At 46.4% G+C, this 25,181-nt stretch overlaps 1 protein-coding gene across 1 annotated transcript in view; it reads left to right on the top strand.

The window, feature by feature from the left end:
- The first annotated feature begins 23 nt into the window (after window positions 1-23).
- The window catches only part of RBBP6 (retinoblastoma binding protein 6), a 38,427-nt gene continuing 13,269 nt past the window's right edge, over window positions 24-25,181 (top strand). The window contains exons 1-8 of the mRNA XM_015406395.1: window positions 24-353; window positions 9,464-9,563; window positions 12,969-13,005; window positions 19,143-19,187; window positions 21,575-21,663; window positions 21,803-21,899; window positions 23,035-23,174; window positions 25,155-25,181. Coding sequence (XP_015261881.1) covers window positions 188-353; window positions 9,464-9,563; window positions 12,969-13,005; window positions 19,143-19,187; window positions 21,575-21,663; window positions 21,803-21,899; window positions 23,035-23,174; window positions 25,155-25,181 — 701 coding nt within the window. The 5' untranslated portion in view covers window positions 24-187. The remainder of the gene's footprint in view (window positions 354-9,463; window positions 9,564-12,968; window positions 13,006-19,142; window positions 19,188-21,574; window positions 21,664-21,802; window positions 21,900-23,034; window positions 23,175-25,154) is intronic.

Below are 25,181 nucleotides of genomic sequence, written 5' to 3'. Positions count from 1 at the left end.
AGGCACGAAGGCGCGCGCCGGGGCCCTCCCCTCCGCCATGATGGCGGCCTAGCGGGCCTGACGGGGGAGTCGTCCTTCTCGTCGTCGGCTTCCGTTCCCCGGATGGCGGGTCGGCGCGGCCTGTGAGGCGGCGGCGGACGAGGGCGCGGCCTGGCCGGGGGGCTCGCGGGGGTCCCGGGCCGCGAGGATGTCGTGCGTGCACTACAAGTTCTCCTCGAAGCTCAACTATGACACGGTCACCTTCGACGGGCTCCACATCTCGCTCTGCGACCTCAAGCGCCAGATCATGGGCCGCGAGAAGCTCAAGGCCGCCGACTGCGACCTCCAGATCACCAACGCCCAGACCAAGGAAGGTGCGGCGGCGCTGCGGGGCGGGGGGGAGGCTGCGGGGCGGGGGCGTTGGGGTTGTCAGACCTCCAGGCGGGGCCTGGGGATCTCCCCCGCTTCTGCAACCGATCTCTTGCTGACACAGATCAGCTCCCCTTGAGGAGGAAAACGGCCGCTCTGGAGGGTGGCCTCTATGTGGCATCGGGCCACGTTGAGGCCCCTCCTCTCTTTCCAAACCAGACCTGGCAACCCTACTGGGGGAGATGGGGGCCGGGCGGGCGTCTCTCCCCGCGGTTTGAAGTCCCCAGAACATCCCCCTTCATTTCAGGCGCTGGATTGGGGGGTGGGGGGAAGCTGGGAGTGTCTTTAAAGCTTTACAAACTTTTGTCTCTTGAGTTCATACCCCCGGATTGGGGGGTTGCGCAGCGTTGCTTCCAAGCTGAGTTGGTGTGAGCCAGCTCACAGTTTTTTAGCCTCTGGCTCACGCATTTTTTTGTCCACACTCAGGAAGGGAGGGCTCCAGAGCAAACTGATTTATGCAGCAGCCAAATCGCTCGCTCCCAACTTTAATGCCAGCAGCTCACAAAGTAGAAGTTTTTGCTCCCAAACAATGTTCCCTCTAAGCTTTGTAGTCTGTAGCAAAAATTCTACTTTGTGAGCTACTGGCATTAAAGTTGTGAGTGAGGGATTTGGCTACTGCATAAATTAGTTTGCTCTGGAACCATCCTCCTTGAGCTAAGAGAAAAATGTGTGAGCTGGAAGCTAAAAACTGTGAGCTAGCTCACACTAGCTCAGTTTAGAGGGAACAGTGCCCAAGACTCCACAGCTTAGAGGGAGCAGTGTGCTAGTGCTCCCTCTATACTGAGTTAGTGTGAGCTAGCTTGCAGTTTTTTAGCGTCTGGCTCACACATTTTGGTCTTGGCTCAGGAAGGAGGGCTCCAGAGCAAACTAAATTGATGCAGTGGCCCAATCGCTCACTCACCACGTTAAGGAGAATTTTTGCTCACGAGAGACTCGGCAGCTTAGAGGGAGCATTGGTCCCAGGCAGTGTTCCCTCTAAGCTGAGTTAGTGTGAGCTAGCTCGCAGTTTTTTAGCCTCTGGATCACCCATTTCTGTCCTAGCTAAGGAAGGATGGCTCTGGAGCAAACTTATTGATGAAGCAACCAAATTGCTTGCTCACAACTTTAATGCCAGCAGCTCACAGAGCAGAATTTTAGCTCACAAGACTCCGCAGCTTAGAGGGAGCATTGGTGGTGTTGGGGTCCCTCGAGGGGGCCAGCGGCAGTTGATGCACCTAAGAATTCCCGCCTTCAAGACACACAATCACAGCGAGAGCCCCTTACCCAGGCATGATTTGATCAGCTTATCAGGAGGGTAGCCAGGTGGGTCTGCGGGTGGGAGGGGCTGGATTTGAATCCGGAAGCCACCCTTGTTGGCCTAGTTTGCCCTGCAGGCGCAGATGGCTTTGGCGACCTGGTTGGGTTTTCAAAGGAAAGAGGCGTTCAGAGGTGGGTTTCCCAACTGCCTGCCTCTGCATAGCAACTCTGGGCTTTCTGGATGGTCTCCCATCCAATGCTCCCTCTAAATTGTGGAGCCTTGTGAGCAACAGTTTTACTTTGTGAGCTACCGACATTAAAGTTGTGAGTGAGCAATTTGGCTACTGCAGAAATTAGTTTGCTCAGGAGCCATCCTCCTTGAGCTAGGACAAAAGCTGGAGGCTAAAAAACTGGGCTAGCTCACACTAACTCAGCTTAGAGGGAACACTGGTCATGGCCACAATGCTTCCTCTAACCTGTGGAGTCTTGTGAGCAAAAATTCTACTTTGTGAGCGACTGGCATTGAAGTTGTGAGCCAGCAATTTGGCTGCTGCATAAATTAGTTTGCTATGGAGCCATCCTTCCTGAGCCCCAGGTCAGGGCAGGAGACATTCAGAGGTGGGTTATCGCTGCCTTCCTCTGTAGCAGCTGTGGGCTCACCAGTGTTCCCTCTAAGCTGATTTAGTGTGAGCTAGCTCACAGTTTTTTAGCCTCTGTCTCACACATTTTTGTCTTCGCTCAGGAAGGATGGCTCCAGAGCAAACTAAGTTATGCAGCAGCCAAGTCACTTGCTCACAACTTTAATGCCAGTCGCTCACAAAGTAGAATTTTTGCTCACAAGACTCCACAGCTTAGAGGGAGCGTGTGGTCTTCCATCCAAATACTAACCAGGGCTGGCCCTACTTAGCTTCCAAGATCGAACAGGGCAGGAGACATTCAGAGGTGTTTCCCCACTGGTTTCCTCTATGTCACAACCCTGGACTTCCTTGGAGATTTCCCATCCAAATGCCAAGTCAGGCCAACTGTGCTTGGCTTCCAAGATTGAGCTAACCTGGGCTGTCTAGGTCAGGGCTGAAGCACCTGAGAGATGAATGAAATTTTTGTGGGGCGTGAACTTGTATGAGTCACATCTTTGTCAGATGTGGGTTAGGCTGGCGCAAGGTCACTTAGCTAACCCTGTGTTAAAGTGGGTGTTCTTGAACCCCAATCCCAGCCTGGTTGTGCTACGCTGCATTGGCTCTAGTTGTGTTCTCTGCCCCAGGCTTTCCAAAGGACTCTTGTAGCAAGAGGGAAGAGATTCAGGCATGATGGTGACAACAGGTGTCTCTAGCATTGTATTCATTTGAATCAAATAGTTTAGCAGTGCTGTAAAGAAATAACAAAATTTTATTTCAGCAATAAACTTTTGTGAGTCAGAGCTTGCTTCACTTGTTGATGCATGGAGATGCATTTAAAGCTACAAGCAACAGAAAAGTGGGAGGATGGGTATGTTACAAAGGCCCTGGGCCGTAAGGGTAGGGCGGGATATAAATCGCAAAATAAATAAAATAAAATAAAAAAGAGGCCTCTTAGGAATAATATAACCAAAAACAGTTGACTCAGTTCCAATTGCCTTTTCTTTTTTTTTTTTGTAAGCTCTCCTACTTTCTTGTTGCTTATACCATGGGGATGTTGCCCTGCATCTGATGAAGGGATCCCTCTGCCTCACAAAAGCTTATCTTTTTAACCTGTTTGGTGCCTTTGGGTTATTTGATTTAGCTGCGACAAGCTAACAAGGGTATTCCTCTGAAAAGACATTCCTTTAATTACTGAAATATTTTCTTAACAACTTTCCCAAACATCACAGGCCCAGGGCAGCCTAGGGACCACACTCAAATGCATGCATAATAGCATGGACGTGAAACCACATCACAGCAGTAGTCAGTATTCAGTACAAGCAGTTGCAATTTCAGCCATAGGCCCCCCTGGGACAGGGCAGGCTGCACGCTCCTCAAAACAAACAGAGCAGTTCTTCCTTGTAACCGGAAGCCTGTTCCCAGGAGCTGGAGCCACCAGGGACAGTGCCTCAGATCATAGTGTGGTGTTGGGAGGGTCAGATTTGTCCCATTGGCTCCTTCCTCCACCAGAATCCGTGGTGTTCTGGGCAGTAACATAAGCCCAAGAGAGAGCCCCTGTCCCGAGGGCTGGGAAGGTAAAAGGCTGGGGCTTCAGTGGTGATGTGTGGTGGGGCTTGTAAGACAGCCTGGTGAATTTATGGCTGAAACCAGATGTGGACCACTTTGCAGGAAGATGATAGTGATGTGTTATGTTATGTCTGGTTTTTTAAAAAAAAACACCTGCAACCCCCTAACAGAAGGAAATAAAACACATGGCAGCAGTGGTGACAAGTTTCTATGAAAGGCGGGTAGCCATGTTGGTCTGAAGCAGCAGAACAAGGTTTGTGTCCAGTGACACCTTTAAGACCAACAAAGTGTAATTCTGGGTATAAGCTTTTGTGTACTTCATCAGATCAAAAAATTACGTTTATGATCTATTGGACCCCACAGAGCCCGTTTAGTTAAAGACTGAATAAAGTGTCAACTTGCCGGTGTTCTAACTTACAAGGCACAACCCTTGAACCTTAAATCAGGTGGGTAGCGGTGTTGGTCAGAAGCAGCGGAACAAAGTTTCCCTTTGAACCCGTTGCGGTATGGTTTCCTGATGCAGTGCTGGACTGGCACCCAGAATTCTTGTGCTGCTACTCTGTTTAGTGGAATAAAACAATGGCAGCCAGGGTGGGGTGAATTGGGACGCCACTCATTCCTGACAGGACACGGTCATTGCTTGGGCTGCAGCAAGCGATTGCAGGTGTAATTATAGTCTGCACACAGAGTCCTGGGTCACTTCAAAGGCTGACAGATTTATTGTGGCATGAGCTTTTGTGGACTGGATGCACGAAGTGTGCCTTTGGTTGACTTGAGTGAGCAAGAGAGGCAGGAAGGCCTGAGAGGTGCCGCCCAGGAAACAATGATGCTGACATGAATGTCTCCATTACTTCCAAAGGAGGAACTCCAGTGTGAAATATATATTGTACGTGCACACTTTTACTTGTGTGGTGGAGTGGGCCCTAACTCGCAAAACCTTGTGTTAGAATACAGTTATTAATAATAATGAAGGTGTCACCAGGCTTGGCTTCACATTCGCGGTGTGTTGCCAGACGGCTGTGTGCTCAGAGGGCCTCAGCAAAAGAATCCAGGCTTGTACTTGTCCACAGTTGAGTGAGAAGTGTCCAGATTCATCAACTCGGGCTGTTGGAGCTCTCCACTTTTAGGGCGGCTCAACCAGAAGTGCTGTCATAAGAACATAAGAGACGCCAATGTTGGATCAGGCCAAAGGCCCATCCAGTCCAACACTCTGTGTCACACAGTGGCCCAGAAATACCAGTGCCATCAGGAGGTCCACCAGTGGGGCCAGGACATTAGAAGCCCTCCCACTGTTGACCCCCCCAAGCACCAAGATGACAGAGCATCCCTTGCCCCAGAGTCCCTATCTATACCTTGTGGCTAATAGCCACTGATGGACCTCTGCTCCATATGCTTATCTAATTCCCTTTTGAAGCCGTCCATGCTTGTAGCCGCCACCACTTCCTGGGGCAGTGAATTCCATGTGTTAATCACTCTTTGGGTGAAGAAGTACTTCCTTCTATCCGTTCTAACCCGACCGCTCTGCAGTTTCATGGAGTGCCCATGAGTTCTTGTATTGTGAGAAAGGGAGAAAAGTACCGCTTTCTCTACCTGCTCTTTCCCATGCATAATCTTATAAACCTCGATCATGTCACTCCTCAGTCGTCACTCAGTCATATTCTGAAGACCCGTTTCTAAGCTTATTGTCCCTTTTGGGGCCCACTTTAGTGTACCATTTTGTACGTTATCATGCCAAGGTGAACCCAGATGTACCATCCCCTCCTCTCTGAGCACCTTTTGTTCTACCCTCCCTCCTGGCCTCACACAGCCTACTTTGTCACAAGTGAGCGGGTGACCCACTTCTAGGCCCTGAACCACTGTGTCGGATGGTCTCGGCCAGTGGCCTGATTTACCCAGAATGTCGTCTGGCGTGGTGCTTATTAAGAGATGTATCAGAGGAAGAACGCAGGAAACTGCATAGCTGAGCCATGAGCTGTCCCCAGGTGTGTTGTCTCCTAACTTCCGGCTGTACCACATTTTCAACTGTCGCTTAAGTGGTTATGCCGTTGCTAATCGCCATGGTGGCTTCCTCATTTATGAACTTGCATAAAATTTCATAGAACATGTTTTCCGATGTCTGATTATATGGTACAGCATGTGCGCTGGATTTCTGCGTGAGTGAGCTTGTTGTGGTAGGCTCTTACTATGATTTTTGCAGCTGGTACGTGCATCATCATGTAGGGTAGTAGATACTCTCTGAATCTCTCTGTCTCCCTTATAATTGTTTATGTGGCCAGCCTATGACAGATGACGGAGCTGGGGCAACAACAGTTTCCTGAGCTTTACGGGGCATGACTTGGAGAAGTTTTGACAGTCCCCAAATTTGACTGTTTTGTGTGATATGTTGTCGAAGGTTTTCACGAGTTCATTAGCTATTGTAGATTTTCCAGGTTGTATGGCCGTGGTCTTGGCATTGTAGGATCTGACGTTTTGCCAGTAGCTGTGACTGGCATCCTCAGAGGTATAACCCAGGCGTACTCTCTGTGTCAAGCTTGGCATTTTTGAGCACGTGTCTTACTAAAACAGCATTCACTAGTAGAACAAGCTGCTGGTGACTGGGACACCAAACCGTGGAGTGGAACTCTGGTGGATGCAGAAATGATTTGCCCTGCCTGGTTATGCAATGTGTTTCAGAGGCGCTTGAGGGGACTGTAGGAGAAGGAGCACCTAAGTTTTATTTCTTGGGCTTTGCCTCAAGGTCAGCGAACAGGCTGAACAACTTGGGGTGAGATTTTTAGGTGGAGAGAGATAACCTTGGAGGAGAACATGTCTGGGAGATGCCGAACTTCAGTGTAACTGGCAAAAAAGGCCCAGTCCTCACGGAAAATGGCAGATTGTCCATTAGGATAGGTTAGGCTTGTCATCACGAGATCAGGAAATTGGTTCAATGCCTGTTAGTCAACAGGGTTCCAGCAGCTTGTCCTGCACTTATGGCATTCCGTGCCTCTTAGTCACTAGCAGACATGAGAGGAGGGCAATCCACCCCAAGTACCTGCAGTCTGTGCTGTTCCTTTTCATCACCTTGGTTTTGCATTATGCTTTCTCTCCTGCAGAGAAGAGATGCAGGTGTTTTCTGTGGTTGCTGCCCTTTCCTGCCATTGTCCTGTACCTTTCAGTAGTGATGAGCGTGTGGATTTGCATCACTTCATTCATGCCATGAGCTACTAGGAAAGGGCTGCCAAGGCATCCTGGGTCATGTAATTGCGTTCCTGGGGAAATCTAGATGCTTCACAAGCCTTTCCAAGTTCCTAAGCCTCCTTTTAAAACAGGGGTGTTGAACTCATTTGTTATGAGGGCAGGATTTGACATAAATGAGATCTTGTTGGGCCAGGCCATGTGTGTCTTAAAAGGTAATGCCAGGTAGCGGAGATACAAACTTTATAAAGGACACAAACACAAAGGGGTTTTTTTTTACTTAAAATAAAAACATGCTTAAAACATTAGCACTCTTGCAATATTTTGTTTATTTAACAGTATCTGATAACTGACACCTCTTGTTCTGAATTATTGCATCAGAATGTCTGTGCTGTTGCAATCTTGAGTATGCTGTTCAAGCGTGTATCTGTGAGCTGCAAACCTGCTTTTGATTTATTGACATTCACCACAGAAATCTCATGCTCAGAGGTCTGAGTCTAGGACCCAGGTTAAAACGTGAAATAGCTGAGCGATTGAGAGAGTCTGGCAAAGCAAGCTATGATGCAGCAGCAGCAGCAGAACTGGAAGCAGGAGACGGCCAGTTCCACTGTGGGCCTGATGGAAGCCCTCCGGGGGCCTCATCCAGCCCCTGGGCCGCATGTTTGCCACCCCTGTTTTAAAACCTGGGTACAGCTATACAAGTCTAACATGTATTAACTTTGAGAAGTGTGCCTGTAGTTCACAAGAAGGTCAGCAATTGTTCAAAGGTTATTTGGAGCAACAAGCTAAAGGTAAAACAAAACATAATGCAAGGGCTCTCTTAAAAGAAACTCATTTGGACTGTTTTCCGCAAAGCATTTTTCAGTTTTACAGGTGTCGCCATTCAGAAAGTTGTCTGGATCAGAAATTCTCAGATATCTGAGAGAACCCAGGGCTTCTGTTCTACAGTTTAATTATGGTTGTGTCATTTCTGAAGCTATTAGAATTTCTCCCATAAGAGGTTACTTTTAAATTGTGGCCAATTGATATGGGGAAACCTACGTTCCTCCTATGGACAGATGCTGTTTAAAGACCAGTTTTAGAAGTGCCAGTCCATTCAGTTCAGTTTTAAGTAACCATTATGACTGTGTTCTAACCATAAACATCCAGTTATAATTAGGAATTAGCATGGTGTCTAATGTATTGAAGTTAGTTTAATAGAAAACCCTTTTGTGTGTATATATGCCTATATCTTTCTTTCTAAAAACAAATGAACCCCCCTCCCCAAAAAAAACAATGCTTTCAAAATGTCTTCCATACACAAGATAAAAGTGTAAAATAGGAATATAAACAGTCATACCAGATAAGGCCCATAATGTTAAAACCAGAATCTTGAACAGCTTAATCTAGGAAAACAGTTTAGGAACCAGTGGGAAAATATGGTGGACAGACATGGACAGAGGGTGAGCGTCTGTGGAACTAAAGAAAGAACCATCAGCTTTTTTGTTTGTGGCTAAAGTGGAAGCTACAGTTATAGTTGGAAGCTTTCTGAGAAAAGACAGCAATTTTTTCCCAGTAATTGTCACCCAGTGGTTACGGTCCTCACGTTCCTCGGACACTTCACAAAATGCAGAAATCTTTATGTAGATTCAAAGTTCTTGTTAAAATATTTATATCTTTTCTTCTGATTAAATTCATCAAGGCTATCAATAACATCAGTCAGCAGCCAAATTCAAACAAATCACACACACAGCCACAGGGTACGATGGAAAAAAAAAACCCTGCAGTATTTATTTGTGTCCTTCCTGCAACAGTGTCTGAAAATGCACCACAAATAGAAATGTCAAAATGAACACAAAGCAATCACCGGACAAAAGCGGCGGGGGGGGAATCTATACAACATCAAAGCCTAGTTAAATAGTGTATTTTTCTTATGCCTAAAAGGCTGCCTTAAAGGCATCCAGAAAAAATGAGGTTGTAGTTGAAATGTGTATTATAAATCCTGCTGCGATATAAAATGTCAGGCTGTTCACTATACATACAGCAGACCTGCAAAAATACCTTCCCCCGCATAATTTTTTTCCTCTACTTCAGTAGGTATCCTATGAAATTTTTATTCCGGAATGATTGTCCGCCAGTAAACTAGTTCAGTAAAGTAAAATGCAGGGATTGTTATCAGGAAATGCCTGTCTCTTTGTCAACAAGCCATAAAACAAACAGTCATCATTGTTTCCACTTGTAGAGGGTTTCAGGCTATATTTCATGTTTTAAATAGCTTTTGTACTAAAACTTCATTATTTACATATAAAGATCCAGGAAAACATTATATAAAGATCCAGGAAATCAACTTCAGCTTGCACCAATAGCTGCCTTGGTGACAATGGAGCAAACTGTCGATGGGGCTCTGGAGTAAGTGAAAGAGTAGGAGAAATTCCACCTTGGCTCCTTTTAATGTGGTTTCTCTCTCTCTCCCCCGCCTCCAGAATATACGGATGACAATGCCCTGATTCCCAAGAACTCGTCTGTTATTGTCAGAAGAATTCCCATTGGCGGAGTGAAATCCACGAGCAAAACTTATGTCATGTAAGTTATCTGGCTTTTTCTTTTTAAGGACGAGCATCTGGGGGCTGCTTCTTTATCACTGAATCACAGCCACTTCCAGAGATCTAATTGTAGTTGGAAAGAGGGTGTTTGATTAGTAGCATAGTGATGTAAGCGACACTTGAAATACAGTTGTATTGGTGAAAACTTGTTTTGCCCAGGGTGGCATTGCTAGCAGCTGGTATAAATCGCTGATTCTCCCTTTGAATCTGTAGCAAATCTATTCTTACCCTGACTAAGCTGCTCTTCATGGCAGGAATTGACCGACTAACGTGTCAATTCCCTGTGGGGAGGCCAAGAGCATAAACCCTTTGTGAGATATCTCCTCCCACCCCCACTTGATACTCAATTCTGTTGTCATTTTTCTGTGATTCGTTGCTTTGAGGGCATGTAGGTCAAGATGCAGAATAGAAACTTTAAACCTAATGAAGGATTAGAAATTATTCGGAATTTCTGGTGAACTGGGTTTTTTGTGTGTGTGTGTTGTACTGTACCTGGCTCCCTAAAAGCAGAGCCAGTTTGGTGTAGTGGTTAAGTGCGTGGCAATGTTCCCTCTAAGCTGTGGAGTCATGTGAGCAAAAATTCTACTTGGTGAGCTACTGGCATTAAAGTAGTGAGCGAGCGATTTGCCACTACACAAATTAGTTTGCTCTGGAGCCATCCTTCCTGAGCCAAGACAAAAATGGGTGAGCCAGAGGCTCACACGAACAGCTTTGAGGGAACACTGGCGTGGACTCTAATCTGGGAGAACCGGGTTTGATTCCCCCACTCCTCCTCCACTTGCCTCTGCTGGATGACCTTGGACAAGCTGTAGTTCTGTCAGAGTGGTCCTTGAAAAAAGAGCAGTTTCTGTCAGAGCTCTCACAGCCCCACCTACCTCCCAGGGAGTCTATTGTGGGGAGGAGAAGGGAAAGGAGTTTGTAAGACGCTCTGAGACTCCTTAGGGTAGTGAAGGGCGGGGTACAAACCCAATTCCTTCTCTTCCTCTTCTTCCTCTCTTCTTATCCTCCCCTTTCTACCATTAATCCTTGCGATCCTGGAATGGAGCAAGCAATCCCGACCAGAAATCCTGATCCCCGAAAAATCTCAAAGTGATTTAATTTTCTGTTCAGGTTGGCTTTAAAGAGCAGCGCTTAAGCTTGGATTTTCAGCCCCTGTTTGGGTTTCAGTCCGGTATTAGGTATTGTGCTAATTGCAAACGGCAATTATCTTCAGGCTGCTGGAGATTAGGCAGCTTTGAAATTTAATTACACACATTGTGGTCAGAAAGGAGTGGGTTTCATTGGAGAGACCAGGCTCCTGCTGTGTACAGAGATGGAAGCTTCTCATCCTATTTTCCTGCTGTCAGAACTCAGTTGTATCTGCAAGTTACATAACAGGTATGAGCAGGAGATCCTGGCCCATCAGAAATCTGTCCCGTTGACATGACCAGAGAGCTGGGCAAAAACATTATGGAACTCGAATAAGGCAGCTTTCTGATTCTGCTGTTAGGAATAGGCTTTAACCCCTCTTTCAAGGAGGCATTTATCAGAGTCCCATACTTATTTGTTCCTAGTTAATCTCTCAGCTATTAGTGGTGTGGATTTTGTATAAAGGAACTGGCCCCATTGTCGATACTGAGTGGAACACACACTTGCAGACGATGGATGTACAGGAGAGGGGCCCCGGGCTCAGTGGAGGTCATGCTTTGTGGGCCGAAGGTCCCAGGTTGAATCTTCCGCCATTCCTGTTAAAGGATCTGGGATACTCTGTTGGGAAAAGGCCTTTTCCAGCCAGTTTCAGAGGCTACTTGTGTTGGTCTGCAGCAGAACAGCTGGATTTGAGTCCAGGAGGGCTCAAAAGACTTCTTGGAGTATTGAGTTTTCGAGGGTCAGTTGCCTGACGAAGGGAGACCCCAAAATCTTGTTGATCTCTAAGGTGCTGTGGAACTCGAATCTAGGTCTTTCAGCCAGAATTCTTGGGGAGCTGCAGCCAGCCAGAAATACGGCACTGAGCTGGGCGTGCCAGTATCCTGGCTCTGTGTAAGACAACTGACCTGTGCATTCGTTCTGTGGGTGTGTGTTCATGAGCAACATGTGGCCCTCACTGCAGGATGTGGTGTTCTGAGTGCGAACACTACCTTGTTTTAAACTCATGGGGGGAGAGCGCAGGTGATTTTTGCCTGTGAAGGCCTTATGTATCTGTGTAGACTGAAACTTGACAAGAATTCATCCTGCAAAAACGTTATTTTCTGGCCAGTAAAATCCCTGTGATATTCTGTGGTGCAAAGGACAGTTGTTTTCCTCTGTACAGGTCCCCCATAAGAGTGAGGCTGTTGCCAGTGTATAGTGTGTGCCATCCCACTCGGGGTGTGTGTGTGTGTATTCTGTCAAAGACTGCAAGGGCTCAAGTGAGAAGACCAAAAGCCTGCCTTTTCATTTGAATTGATGTAGCCGGGGGTATTGCCCCTCGCTGTTGTCCCCTGAGAGGCAAGAAGTCCACGACAGACATCATCCTACAGTACAAACATCAAGAACTGGAATTTAGAGTCTTCTTTTTCAGGCAGCATCTTTTTACTTGAGTCGCTTACCAAATTAAGCTGCTGACCAGTTTGGGTGAGCTGGTGGCGTTCAGTTGTTCCAGCCCTGGTGACCAGTGCGTTCTCACTGGCAAGTGTTGCACAAGGCCTCGGGTGCTGCGGCAGCGCAGCAGTGCAATAAATGGCACTTTTCCCAGGCTGTCCAGCAGACTTCATGCAAGGTGCAGGTCTCTTGTGCAGACCTGCTGCTTCTGCATGCAATACCGAGCATGCTGTTTGCCCAGAGCATCCTCTCTGGACCCCCGCCCACATCCTCCACTACCTATCCATCATGTAACACTTCACACTTTATGGCTTCTAGCTGGGACCACCCCTCTAGCGTTAGCAAGTTGAGGGTGGCTCCAGCATCCACTGATAGGACTCTCCGAAATGGTAATAAATCAGCAGTCTGTGAACTGAACTGGAGTAAGTGAGGCCTCTCTTTCTTTGTCACAGAACTCGTAAGTGTCACAGAGCTCTAGAAACTCCTCTCAGGTGATTTTCTATTTGTTTTTGGACTCCTCCTTCCTCTAGTCCTCTAGTCTATACCACCAGGGTTTCCTAGTGAAGTGGGCCAGCTTGTTTGTGGTATTGGGAGATTTAAACATATGCCTGTTTCAACCTCGTTTAATGGTTTAGTCGAGAGTCACAGAAGCTTCGTACTCTGAATCTATGGGATCTGGGCCTCTGTAACTTCAGCTTTTTCAGGGGTGGTTATCTAAGGCTTTTTATTCCAAGTGTGTATGCACTGTTTTCACGGTGGCGGCTTTCTCTATTTTGTGCACCGTGCAGTTGCTGTTTTTCTGACGACCTTTATTTTCCCTTTTTAGAAGTCGAACTGATCCCGTGAGTGGAACTTCAAAAGCAGTATGTAAAAACACAATCTCACACTTTTTTCCCCTCTACACATTCTACTTAATTTAAAGCAATAACAAAGCAATAAACTACCTTTCTAAGTATTAATTCACCTTGATTTCCTGCAGAAATCCACTTATTTTGTAAAATACAATGTATTTTGTTTCAGTCTAGTAAAATCAGCAATGCAGATAACATTAATGTGAATATTGACACTTGTGCCAAGTGACACAACTGTATTGCATATTGAATGCTAGATTATTTCCTGTATGACTCTGTGTTGTACAGATCATGTATGATCATTTACAGATCATGTAAGTTCTAAGGTTTGCGCTGCTGACTGCAATGCCTTGTTCTACATCTGTGTGTCTCTAGTTAGTAGCTGTATGTTTGTATAGGTTGTTGTGTGCTTTTTGTTTTCTTGAAATAAAAAAAAAATGGAGTGTTATCTTTTTTTGCCGCTATTGCAATGTACCACATAGCCTTTGTTTTTAGCACTTCCCTGAATGGTTTTTGAAAGCATTATCGAAAGCCACCTTATTGCTTAAACTTAAGTGTTTTTCTATTGACATCTGGTTCAGAAGTGTGTGAAAACATCAAGGGCTGTAAACTGGAATGAATAAATGATTTCCATGAGACTGTCCTCTAGAACAAGAACTTCTATTCCTGCGTTTGCTTCCATTTTTTCTGTCAGCAAACGCATTGTTTAAGCTGTAGGTCACTGTAACCAACATACGACATACGCAACATGCATTTCCCAGCCTTTTGTCCTTCCTGCACTTGAGAAACAACAAATCCAGTTGAGAATAACTCCCCACTGGTCCGATTCCTTCATTTTATTTGGTCCCTGGATAGCTTCTTGAGCAGAATGATCTTAGCAAATCCTTCTGTTAGACACCGTTTATGTACAGTTGAACAGGAAGAGTGCTGTTTTTCACTCCAGGTTGCTTATTTTCAGTTTGTAATAACTTATTCGCACTTTATCTTAACTTTCTGCTTTGAATGATTATTGTCTGTTAAAATACCACAAACGAGCCCTTAGTCCTATTTAGAAGTGCCACTTGGTGAGTCCTGTTTGCTTAAGTGCAGCTTGTTTACTCATTTCCGTGAACGGAACAAGTAGTGTCCTAGCGTTTAAAAGCACTGGGTGACCTTTGTGACCAGTGACAATGTTGTTAAGGTGAAAAATGTGCACCCTTCATTGTGGCCTTAAGAAATGCTGAACTGATAGATCTCCTTAGTCGTATGTGTCTCTCAAGACGGATTACAGTCACCCCGTTAACTCACTAGTTAATGTAATGCAATTGTGTAAACAACACTCTGATCTAATTTTTTTTAATCTTATGAGTAATCCTCTTTTATAGTGTGTGTATAAGCACAAACGCAGTGTTCACAAATAAAGTTTAACATTAATTTAGAACTGTGTGTTTCCCTGGCATGTCTCTTGTACATTTGAGTAGCTGTTTCGTAGTGATCAACTCTTCTCTTTAAAACTGTTCCTCTAAAGTAGGCCACAAAGACCTTGACTTGCCCCGCCCACTGCCCTGTGTCAGCGACACGGTGATTTATGCTCAGGGGGAGGAAAGGGCTTGTTGCATCGTCTGGAGGCAACTCCGACCTGTTTCAAGGAGCTGCTGGGGGCTGTTTCAAACCCGCTTTAAAGCTAGGAGACGCCGCTTAGCTGGAAGTTAAGCCACGAAGTAAACTCTGTTAACGCTGACTCACCCAGAATCCCACGTCAACTGAGAAACAGAAGAAAATTCTTTCTCTTCCGTTTGGGCACGTGAAGCCTCTGGTTGCTGTAGGAAATTCAGTTTGGTGTAGTGGTTAAGTGCGCGGACTCTAACCTGGGAGAACCAGGTTTGATTCCCCACGGCCTCCTCCACTTGCACCTGCTGGATGATCTTGGGCAAGCCATAGTTCTGGCACAGCTGTTCTTGAAAAAGAGCAGTTTCTGTCAGAGCTCTGTCAGCCCTACCTACCTCACAGGGTGTCTGTTGTGGAAGGGAAAGGAGTTTGTAAGCCGCTCTGAGACTCCTTTGGGTAGTGAAGGGCGGGGTATAAATCCAATCTCTTCTCTTCTTCCTGGTTGGCGGGGTGGGGGGTGGGGAGACCAAAAGACACTAAGATCACAAGCTATCGGTCTCTGGAAGCCCGAGACCAAGTTGTGTTAGTTGCTCTCTGAAGGAAATGCTAGAATCCTGCAGAGTCCTCCGGTCATATAGTTTAAGGAGATCCGCCGGTTCCACACCTTTTGGGTGCAACTGTAGAAGATCTCCATTTCCTTGGAATAGCATTTCTGTGGTTTGGGGCAAGCCCTGTTCTCTTCATTACCCAGTGAGCGACATCTTTCTGTGAGGATTCCTGGATCCCACAGAGACAACTAGCATTGTCGGTAGATCCCTAGCACTCTGGCAACGCTGGATGCCCAGCAATGCACAGATCCCCTTTCCTCCACTCTCTTGTGAATCGTGTTGCTCTGAGCTGTGAAGCAGGCAAAGTCTGTGCGCTCCCGTGCTGGTCCCTGTTGATGCTTCCTTTGAGAGACTCATGCTGTTCTTGCCTGTTTCACAGTCCAGGGCAGAGTGGAAGGAGGAGGTCCTCAAGCACATAAAGGAGAGGGGAAGAGCTGGATATGAGCCCCCGGTGTTGGCTGGCTACTAAGCCCCACCCCCGTCTTGGTTTGGCTTGACTCCCACTCTTCTCCTGTGATCTGGAGCCCCTTGTTCGGACACTGCTCAGCCACAGCGATAGCCGCGCTCCTCTGCTTTGGGCCTGAAGCTAAACCTTCCTTGCCCAGACGTGAAGTGACAGGTAGGGGTAGCTTAAAAGCTCAGGGACTGGAATGTGGAAATTCACTTCCCAGGGAGTTATTCAGGTCCTTGGACAGTTCCCGCTCCTGGTGTGCAATTCCCAAGGGAAGAGCTCCCAGTGCAGTATCCCTGTGCCACACATGCAGACCCCTTAAACGCGGGCTGGCTAGATGTCTCTTTTCTGCAGGCAATACTGTAGAGGCAAGGGTGGTTTCCCCTCCGGTCTGTCCACTCGGAAGCACGTGTGGCACACGGATGCAAGCATCTCCCCCCACAGTCGAGTCTCTTGAGCCACTCCTGGGTGGGGGGACCCCAGTGGCCTAATACTCAAGGCTGCTAGAAATTCAAAGCTGATTCCCTCTAGCTTTTTGCAGAACTGGGGACGTGTGGATGAGTAGGTGATGGTTGAGGTGCCCGGATTAGGGTCTAGCAGGAATCTCGGAAGAAGCAGAAATGTTCAAAGGCCAGCCAGCAAAAATTGAACAGAAGGGTCTAAAGTAGCAGGCCAGAGGCCTCCCAGGATGTCAGTGATAACCGCCCCCTCCCCCTTTTTAAAGGAAGCTTGTAGGTGCTTGCTTGTAATTGTAGCAGGAGAAGACGGGACCGCTGGGCCCATCTTTAACTCGAAGCGGCAGCTGAGCGGTCCTTGCCACACATAAAAAGGAGTGACCTTTGACATCAAACATACAGTCTCCTTTCGGGAAAAGGCTCTTTTGATTTATTGATATATATTTTTTACATTCTTAACGTGTTTTCTCAAACGACTGCCTGGCTCTTAACAACAACAAAAACCCCCAATAAAGTATCTGTGTACAGTTAAGAAAGACTTAAGTTGCAGGGAGTGGGGGGGTCTCTCAGGTTTGCCTTGAGAAAGTACTGGACACATTCTAGCTTGGTTTCCCCCTGAAATGCTTCCATGTGATGAGATAATGAGGGACGCCTCCCCCAAAAAAACCCCCTTTTTGTGCAGGTAACCCCTGGCACACATGCCAGACAGTGGCACACCTGGGTGCCCGTCTTGCTCAGCACACAGGACGGGATTTTGAAGCAAGTCCCTGAGGGGCTGGCAGCTACCTGGGGCTCACTTTGCTCCCCATGAGACTTGCCAGGAATGACGCAGCCACCGTCTTAGGTGTCAGATGGGGGGAGGCGTGGGTTGGCCGTCTGGCAAGAAAGACTGGCTGCCCAGTTCTCGTGGAATAGCCCTCTTTGCCATGGGTGGATACGCACGGAGGGGAGAGCGTCTCCCCTGCAGGTGCTCGGGCGATGGGCGATGGGTACGGCTTCTGCTTAGTAGGGGCTGGCAGCCTGTCTTCTTTGCCACGGGGCTGTCCCCCGGTTTTCCCACCAGCCTCTGCATTGCAGTTGTTCGTTCATTCATGTGGGGGAAGTTACAGGGGCTGCGCTCAGGGATGCCACTCGAATAAGCGTAAACCTTGTTTCTGCTGACCTGGGTGGCCGGGGAGAGGAGCCGCTCCTCCTCCCTCAGCCCGGCAGAGGCCACCTCGGCTCTGTCCGGCTCTCTCAATCCGCAGAGGCCTGGTATCTTTCCCGCAGACAGGCTTTCCCGCTAGTCCCGAGCACCACAAGCAAAACTCTGTAGGGAGAACAGAATGGGAGTATGGGTTTCAATCACGTCTTTACATTACAGCAGAGAGGCCGTCTTTTTGTTTCTCAGCCTAAACATCAGTCCGTTTTTCTTATTCTCAGGCCTTGTTTGGTAGCTGTGCACCTGAAAGCCCCCGGAAAGCTCGTGGTCTGCATCATTGCTGCTGATAGTTTTCCATGCGATCAGTCCCTGTCGGGGTACAACTTGTGGTCTTAAAACCTAGTTGGGGAGTTGCTTCCTGAGGCCAGCTTCTGAAAAGATGAGGCCAGGCTTGGGAGCGGCTAGGGCCCAGTGCTGGTGCCTCCCCCCCCCCCCCAAAGATGTTATACCACGGGAACAAAATGTCTGCTTTTCTGAGGAATCTTTGTTAGTGGGTTTGATTCTGAGACGGGGGATCTTTGACTTGCCCCACAGTTGTCTTCTGTCTCTGCTGATTCAAGAGTCAGCCCTGAAGACAGCGGAAGGCATGGTGTAACCTGCCCCGTCAGTCAGTCCAGCTTGGCTATCGGGCCGTTGCCAAAGGAATCCTAGAGATTCCAGGTTTCATGAAAGCTTCTTTAGACTGTCACGAAACTGCAGTTCATCCAATGACTTGCTAGGACAGGTCCACGTTATTGAACTAGATTAAACCTGCAGTGTAGCCTTGGCTGAAAAATATTCTTCCACCCCCTAAAAAAACCCATTTGGGTAGCCTCTAGGAATTAGAAAAGGGTCTAGTCCTACTTTAGGCGTGATCAAGTCTTCGAGATCATAAATCCCACAATAGTTATTTTTATCGAGTCCATTGCTCAGTTCCCTTAAAGACATCAGTCTGAAGAAATGCAAATATTTCATTCTCCACACATAATGTCAAAGTTTTCCTGTATTTCTGGTCACAGAAATCAGCATCTTTACATTTATTTTCAGAACCTTGTTTACCGTTTTCCAAAGCCTACAGTTTGCTGAAATTTCCCAACATTGTTCTAAATCAAAGAAAATGTTTGCTTATGGAAAGACGCTTTCCTATGTTTGGTGTAAATATTTTGAGAAATCTTCTCAGAGTGCCTTATACGAAAAGAATAAAGGGTTTTCTCCGTTAAGTAAGCAGTTTACTCAAGTTGGCTCAAGTGGTTAAGACTCTGAACTGCAGGCTGTGGAAGGTCGGTAGTTCAGCAGTTCGAGAGCCGAGTGAGCACCCGTCTCTAGTTCCAGCTCCTGCCAACCTAGCAGTTCGAAAGCAAGAAATTGCAAGTAGATCAATAGGTACCACTTCAGTGGGAAGGTAACAGCGTTCCGTGTGCCTTGGTGTTTAGTCATGCCGGCCACATGACCACGGAAATGTCTTTGGACAGCGCTGGCTCTTCGGCTTTGAAACGGAGATGAGCACTGCAACCCTAGAGTCGGATTCAACTGGCTTTCGAGCAAGGGAACCTTTACATTTACTTTTTAAGCAGTTTAATTTTTAAAAAACCAGCTAGTTATGCTGGTCACTGAATGTAAAATCACAGTGAGTTGACTCCATTGAGTGAATTGGGTTTTCTAGCTTTTTGTACGTAGAACTAAATACTCTGTCTCTCAGTGCTCTGAACCACCACAGGTGTCTTTTGTCCAGAGAGGTGCAGTACTCTGAAAAATGCCTCTCTGTAGAGCATAAAACCCAAGCTAAATGTTAAAGCCTCAGTAGAGCTGAATATGTTGCTGTGTTTTGATTGTGGAACTTGAATGTGTGTTTAATTTTTTATGAACAGATTGATGACTCTTCTGCATCTATTTCTCTGGCCCAGCTTACAAAGGTATATATACATATATATTCTTGTCAAATAATAGCCAATTGAATCGTTGCTTGCTTGGCATTTTTAAAGTTTTTTTTAATGCTGTGATCGGTATCTGGTTTACCTTTTGTCATTGGTGCGGAACATGATTATTTATTTTGCGTGCAAAAGTACTGAACCGAAACATTGCCGATTGTGTGTATTTATTGCAAACTATCCTGTAAAGAGTAGTTCCCAGTATGGGGAGATAGAAGGGGAGTCCCTTATCAGCCTCAACATAATGTTGCAGTTGTGTTCATCCTCAAGACACAAAGAAGAAGCACTTCTGAAGCTGTGTTATCGTTTTTCATACATTCCGTTAATTTTGCTGTGGAAAAATAACACAATTTTAAAGAAGAATTGTAATATTTTGGCTATTTTATGGACTCCTAGGATTTCTTTCGGTGCAACAGCCAAAATAGAAGTATTTTCCCTGTCACATGGACACTTGGCATGGTGGTTGGTGGCGTCTGCACTCAAAGCCCGTAGTAGAGCAATAATAATAATTTCGCGGATAATAATAATTTGATAAGTTGTACCCTTGTAGCATATGCAGTGGGCAACAGCTATGCAACTAATTTGTTTGAACACAGACTGTGTAAATGTATATGACTGTTTATAGGAATATACCAATGTCTGTGAGTGTGTGGCATATGGGCACATGTGACCTTTTGAAACTGTTGTATATGCCATGTTTTTGCTATGAAACTGCTTACCTTTTTCTGCTCAATAATGTGTAACTTTTGTCGGGGAAAGCACTAGTGATAACTCTTGTCATCCACCTAAAACAGCTGCTTGTTAAACATCCACATCATTAGGAGCAGTCCTGACCCCCAGTACTACTTTGGTGTGTGAATAAAGACGGGGAGGGTTGGTTTGTTTTTTGTTTTTTAAAGAGAGCCCTGATTTTTCTAGCTAAGTCGAGAAATTTGACACGCACCTGGCAAGTATGGAATCTGTCAACCACAGTTTTACCTAAAGTTTGGTTTCCATTAGTGCTGTCCTTAAATTTGTCCTCAGTTCTGTAAGCTCATGTCAACTTTATTTTTCTTGAGATGTGAAAAAAAGAAATGTCAGAGGGGTGTACAGTTTTTAGAGATAACCTAAGTATTTCTGACACATGGAGACTCCTTGTCATATAAAGCAGTTCAAAACTGTTACTCACTTTAACCTCTTCAATGCAGAATGCCTTTGCATAGAGGCGACGTCTTTAACAGTTTTCTGTTTTACTCCGATTGTGTATTTTAAATGCCATATTTGAATTTTGGTCTATTCCTACTAATGTTTTGTGCTATTGGATGTGCTCTGTAAAACCTGTTTGGGTTCAAACAAATTAGCAACATTATTTGTAAAATTAGCGTTGTGTAAATGTGAATGATTTTCTTTCATAGTTGTTCGATCTGGATTGTTAAGAAAAAAAAAATGATGTATTTCAACCAACTGTTTAATAAAATGTTGAAACTAGCTGGTTGCTTTTGTGGATGAATGTATAAGTTACCTGTGTGGCTGATCTGAATGTTAGGTGCTTGAATCTCCGAGGAGTTAGGACCCCAGCCCCTTAGACCCTGCTTGTATCTGTGCTAGTAGATAATGGACTAGCTCAGCAGGTGCCAGAGTTCTGGAACAGTTAGCTCCACACAGGAGGATCACACCTGCATCTCAAATGGGCAGTCATCCTGAAAACTGCATGCCCAAAACACTGGGTGCCGCCTCCTCTTCTGTTTAGCAAAATGTGGATTGGTTGTGCCACTCTAGCTGGTCCTCCGTGCTTTCTCTTTATAGAGGCATCTGAAAGGCGAGCGAGAACTCATTTCCCAAGTTCTTAAAAGTGGCAGAGTTTCACAGGCTTCACTTTTCAGGATGACTCTGCCCTCGAAGCACAAAGAGTACATCTCACTGTCTTTCAAACAGAGGCAGTAGCGGACCGCATCACTTCTGCGCAGAACACGGAGCCTTAACTTTTCAGGGGCTTTTAACCTGAAGGTACTGCAGAAGGCAAATCATGTAAAACATTTGACTCCAGACCACGTAATTTGCCACAGGGAACTGGAGCCGTTACACAGGCCTTCACCGAAGGTACAAACTGAGCCTAAGGGCTAGCATGCCCTAGCAAAGGTGTTTCTCCCCCCCCCCCCCCCACCCACACACACACTTTACAACTTAGGCACACAAACATCATGTAATGGCATAAGGACTCCCTGGAACATCTTCAGGACAATCTGATATATTAACGAGCTGTTTTTTTTTGAGGCAACCTCAGTTAGCTTTTGTGCTGCTCTTTACAGGATTGGATGAGCGGTGTTTGTCTTTGACTGGGTGGACTTAAATGTGTTTCTAATGTGTGTGTCACATGATTGCCTATTGAACAGACCGCCAATCTGGCTGAAGCCAATGCTTCCGAGGAGGATAAAATTAAAGCTATGATGTCACAGTCTGGCCACGAATATGATCCAATCAAGTAAGTTGTCCTTCCTTTCACACGCCAAAACATAAGGATCGATTTACAGATGTGTTTTCATGCTTTTTTTTTCTTATTAAGAAAAACTCCCAAGAGCAAATGATAAAGGCACACGCTTCTCTCCTTGCACCCTTTTCAGTTACATGAAGAAGCCTCTGGGTCCGCCTCCACCCACCTATACTTGCTTCCGCTGTGGGAAACCTGGCCACTATATAAAGAACTGCCCAACCAATGGGGTAAGGTGCTGGAGTGGGACTCTGGCGTTGTGTAGCTTGCCTGTCAGAGTAGTCTGTGCCTCTTGACTTCTAGCTGTCTTCCTGAAGGGCGGCAGCTAGTGAGAGTGGCAAAGTTGCCTTCCTTGACTTCTTGGGTTCGGTGTAGTGGTTAAGAGCAGCGGACTCTAATCTGGGAGAACCGGGTTTGATTTACCTCTCCTCCATGTGCAGCTGCTGGTGTGACCTTGGGTCAGTCACAAGTTCTCTCAGAGCTGTTCTTTCAGAAGTAGTCCGTGAAAGAGCTGTCTCAGCCCCACCTACCTGAGCAATGTTCCCTCCATGCTGTGGAGTCTTGTGAGCAGAAATTCTACTTTGTGAGCTATTGACATTAAAGTTGTGAGCGAGCAATTTGTCTGCTGCATAAATTAGTTTGCTCTGGGAGCCATCCTCCCTGAGCTAAGACAAAAATGTGTGAGCCGGAGGCTAAAAAACTGAGCTAGCTCACACTAACTCAGCTTAGAGGGAACACTGCTGACAGGGTGTCTGTTGTGGGGAGGGGAAGGGAAAGGGGTTGTAAGCCGCTCTGAGACTCCTTTGGGTAGTGAAGGGCGGGTTATAAATCAAACCTTCTCTTCTTCTTTGGGTAGGATGGAAGGGGACTGTTTGTTTCACAAGTGCCTAAATATCTTTAGTCTCCTCCAGAGGAGTGGAGGGCGGCTGACCCATTTGGCCAGCTATGGGAAGAAGGGGCTGCTAGGGATGACCATTGCTGAGTGTTAATCTAGGGCCTGGTGACTGCAAGGATTAGTGGTGCACCTGGAGAGGAGGGGAGCTTTAATGGTAGCTGGCCTCATTGTCACTCTCGGCAGTTGCATTCCAAGAGCCGAGAGAGCCCAGCCGTGTTTTCCGTTTCCCCCAGCCACAAGAGGTGACTGACTCCAATGGCCCTTTTAAACAGAGTTGCAAAGGGTGTCAGGGGCACGAAGTCGTTTTTGTATTCAAACGGGACCCCAAGCGATGCTCTTTGAATGTGCAAGGGGAAAAGGGGGGAAAAACACCCTAAAATTGGGCGTCGCTTAGAGGAGCTGTAGAAATAGTCTCTTAGCGGGATGATTGAGAAGAGTTGAGTGATTTTGGGGTTCTCTTGCTTCCGCAGGACAAGAGCTTTGAGTCTGTCCCCAGGATCAAAAAGAGCACGGGGATCCCTCGGAGCTTCATGATGGAGGTGCAGGACCCGACCACCAAGGGCGCCATGCTGACCAACACGGGGAAATACGCCATCCCGACGATCGACGCGTGAGTGTTCCCCGTCCTTGTGGAGGCAAAAAGGGTGATCTCGCCCGGAGCCCTGAAGGTTGGGGGTCTGACGAAGAGGAGCATTCCCTCCCCCTCCCAGAAAGCTTGGACTGGGGGGGGGGGGCAAGAGCACCCAATGAAGTGGCTGGGGTGATGGGTACAGGAGAGACAAAGGAAGCACTTCTTCACCCAGCATGTGATCAATTGGAGTGTTTCACTGCCTGGGAAGTAGTGAGGGGCCGTGAGCGCAGGCAGTTTTAAAAGGGGGCCGGACAGGTCCGTGTTGGCGAGTAGCCACAACGAGTAAAAGGGGCTTCCATATCCAGAGGCCGTCGGCCCCGAAACATCCAGTGCCAGGCAGCAGTATCAGGAGGACACCAGGCCCCATGGCCTGTTTGTTGGCTCTGCCAGGTAACAGGTTTGCCACGGTGTGAGACAGGAGGCTAGACTAGATGGACCCTCACTGGTGTCTGGTCCAGAAGATTTTCCTGGTGTTCTTAGGCCTGCCTTTTCAACCTTGACTGTCTTTAGAATTTCGGCAGTCCCCAAAACAGTGGCACCAATATTCCCTCTAAGCTGTGGAGTCTCGTGAGCAAAAATTCTACTCTCTGAGCTACTGGCATTAAAGTTGTGAGCGAGCCATTTGGCTACTGCATAAATTAGTTTGCTCTGGAGCCCTCCCTTCCTGAGCTAAGACACAAAGATGTGCGAGCCAGAGGCTAAAAAACTGTGAGCTAGCTCACACTAACTCAACTTAGAGGGATCACTGAGTGGCACCCGTCTGAATCCGTTTCCTTTGCTTAATGGAAGCGTTCGTAAAAGCCCATCTGAAAAAGGGCAAGGACTGACATTCGAAACTGAACTTGTTAATGGATTTGGGCCAGGTTGCTGGAGACACAGTTCCAAGCTATCGTCTCATGTTACCGTGATGAGTAAAAACCTTAATGAATTCTGCCAAAAGTTATACCCAATACATATATTGCATTCAAAATTCTAATTTTCCAGATTTTCACCATATGTCTGAGGATCTTGCAACTATATAATTTTCTGACTGAAATCCTCGTCGGTGATAACAGCTGTACACAGCTGTGGCACGTTGAAGTATTACATCTCAGAATTTATTGTTAGTGAGAATTCATTCTCAAAAAGACTATACAATTTAATAGAGAGTAACCACAGTGTATTAGAATACTGAATAGTAAAGATACCCCATATATATTTATTGCTGTCAAGGATTACAGTTAGAAAATAAGTTATATCGTTGCAAGATCCTCAGATATATGGTGAAAATCTGGGAAATTAGGATTGTTAATGCACTATGTGTATTGGATACATGTATAACTTTGGGCAGAATACATTAAAGCAGGGGTGTCAAACATGCAGCCCGGGGGCCAAATCAGGCCCCCAGAGGGCTTCTATCAGGCCCGCAGTGGAACTGGCTGTCTTCTGCTTCTTCTTCCACTTCTGCTGCGTCATCGTAGGTTTGCAGCTTACAGATACACACTCCTGAACAGTATACTCAAGATTGCAACAGCACAGACATTTTGATGCAAGAATTCAGAGCAAGAGATATCAGTTATCAGACACTGTTAAATAAACAAAATATTGCAAGAACGCTAATGTTTTAAGCATGTTTTTATTTTAAGTAAAAAAAAACCCTTGGTGTGTGTCCTTTATAAAGTTTATATCTCCGCTACCTGGCACTACATTTTATGACACACATGGCCCGGCCCAACAAGGTCTCTTTTATGTCAGATTCGACCCCCCCTGCATTAAGGTTTTTACTCATCACAGTGAGTGTTATTCTTTTACGGTTTAATCCGCTGTGTACCCAGTCTTGTCAATTTCACCGTCTCCTGTTAGACACGAATGTGTGTGTGTTTGTGTGTGTGTGTGTTTGGAACTTTATCAGTATATTAAAGTTCTCTCCTGCCTTTTTGTAAACAAAGCAGACTTCATTAAACTTCCTTTCTTTTCCAGAGAGGCTTATGCTATAGGCAAGAAAGA

The sequence above is a fragment of the Gekko japonicus genome, unplaced genomic scaffold (assembly GCF_001447785.1).
Source record: "Gekko japonicus isolate JY-2015 unplaced genomic scaffold, Gekko_japonicus_V1.1 scaffold2968, whole genome shotgun sequence".
Taxonomy (NCBI): domain Eukaryota; kingdom Metazoa; phylum Chordata; class Lepidosauria; order Squamata; family Gekkonidae; genus Gekko; species Gekko japonicus.
This window is presented reverse-complemented; position numbering and strand designations above follow the sequence as displayed.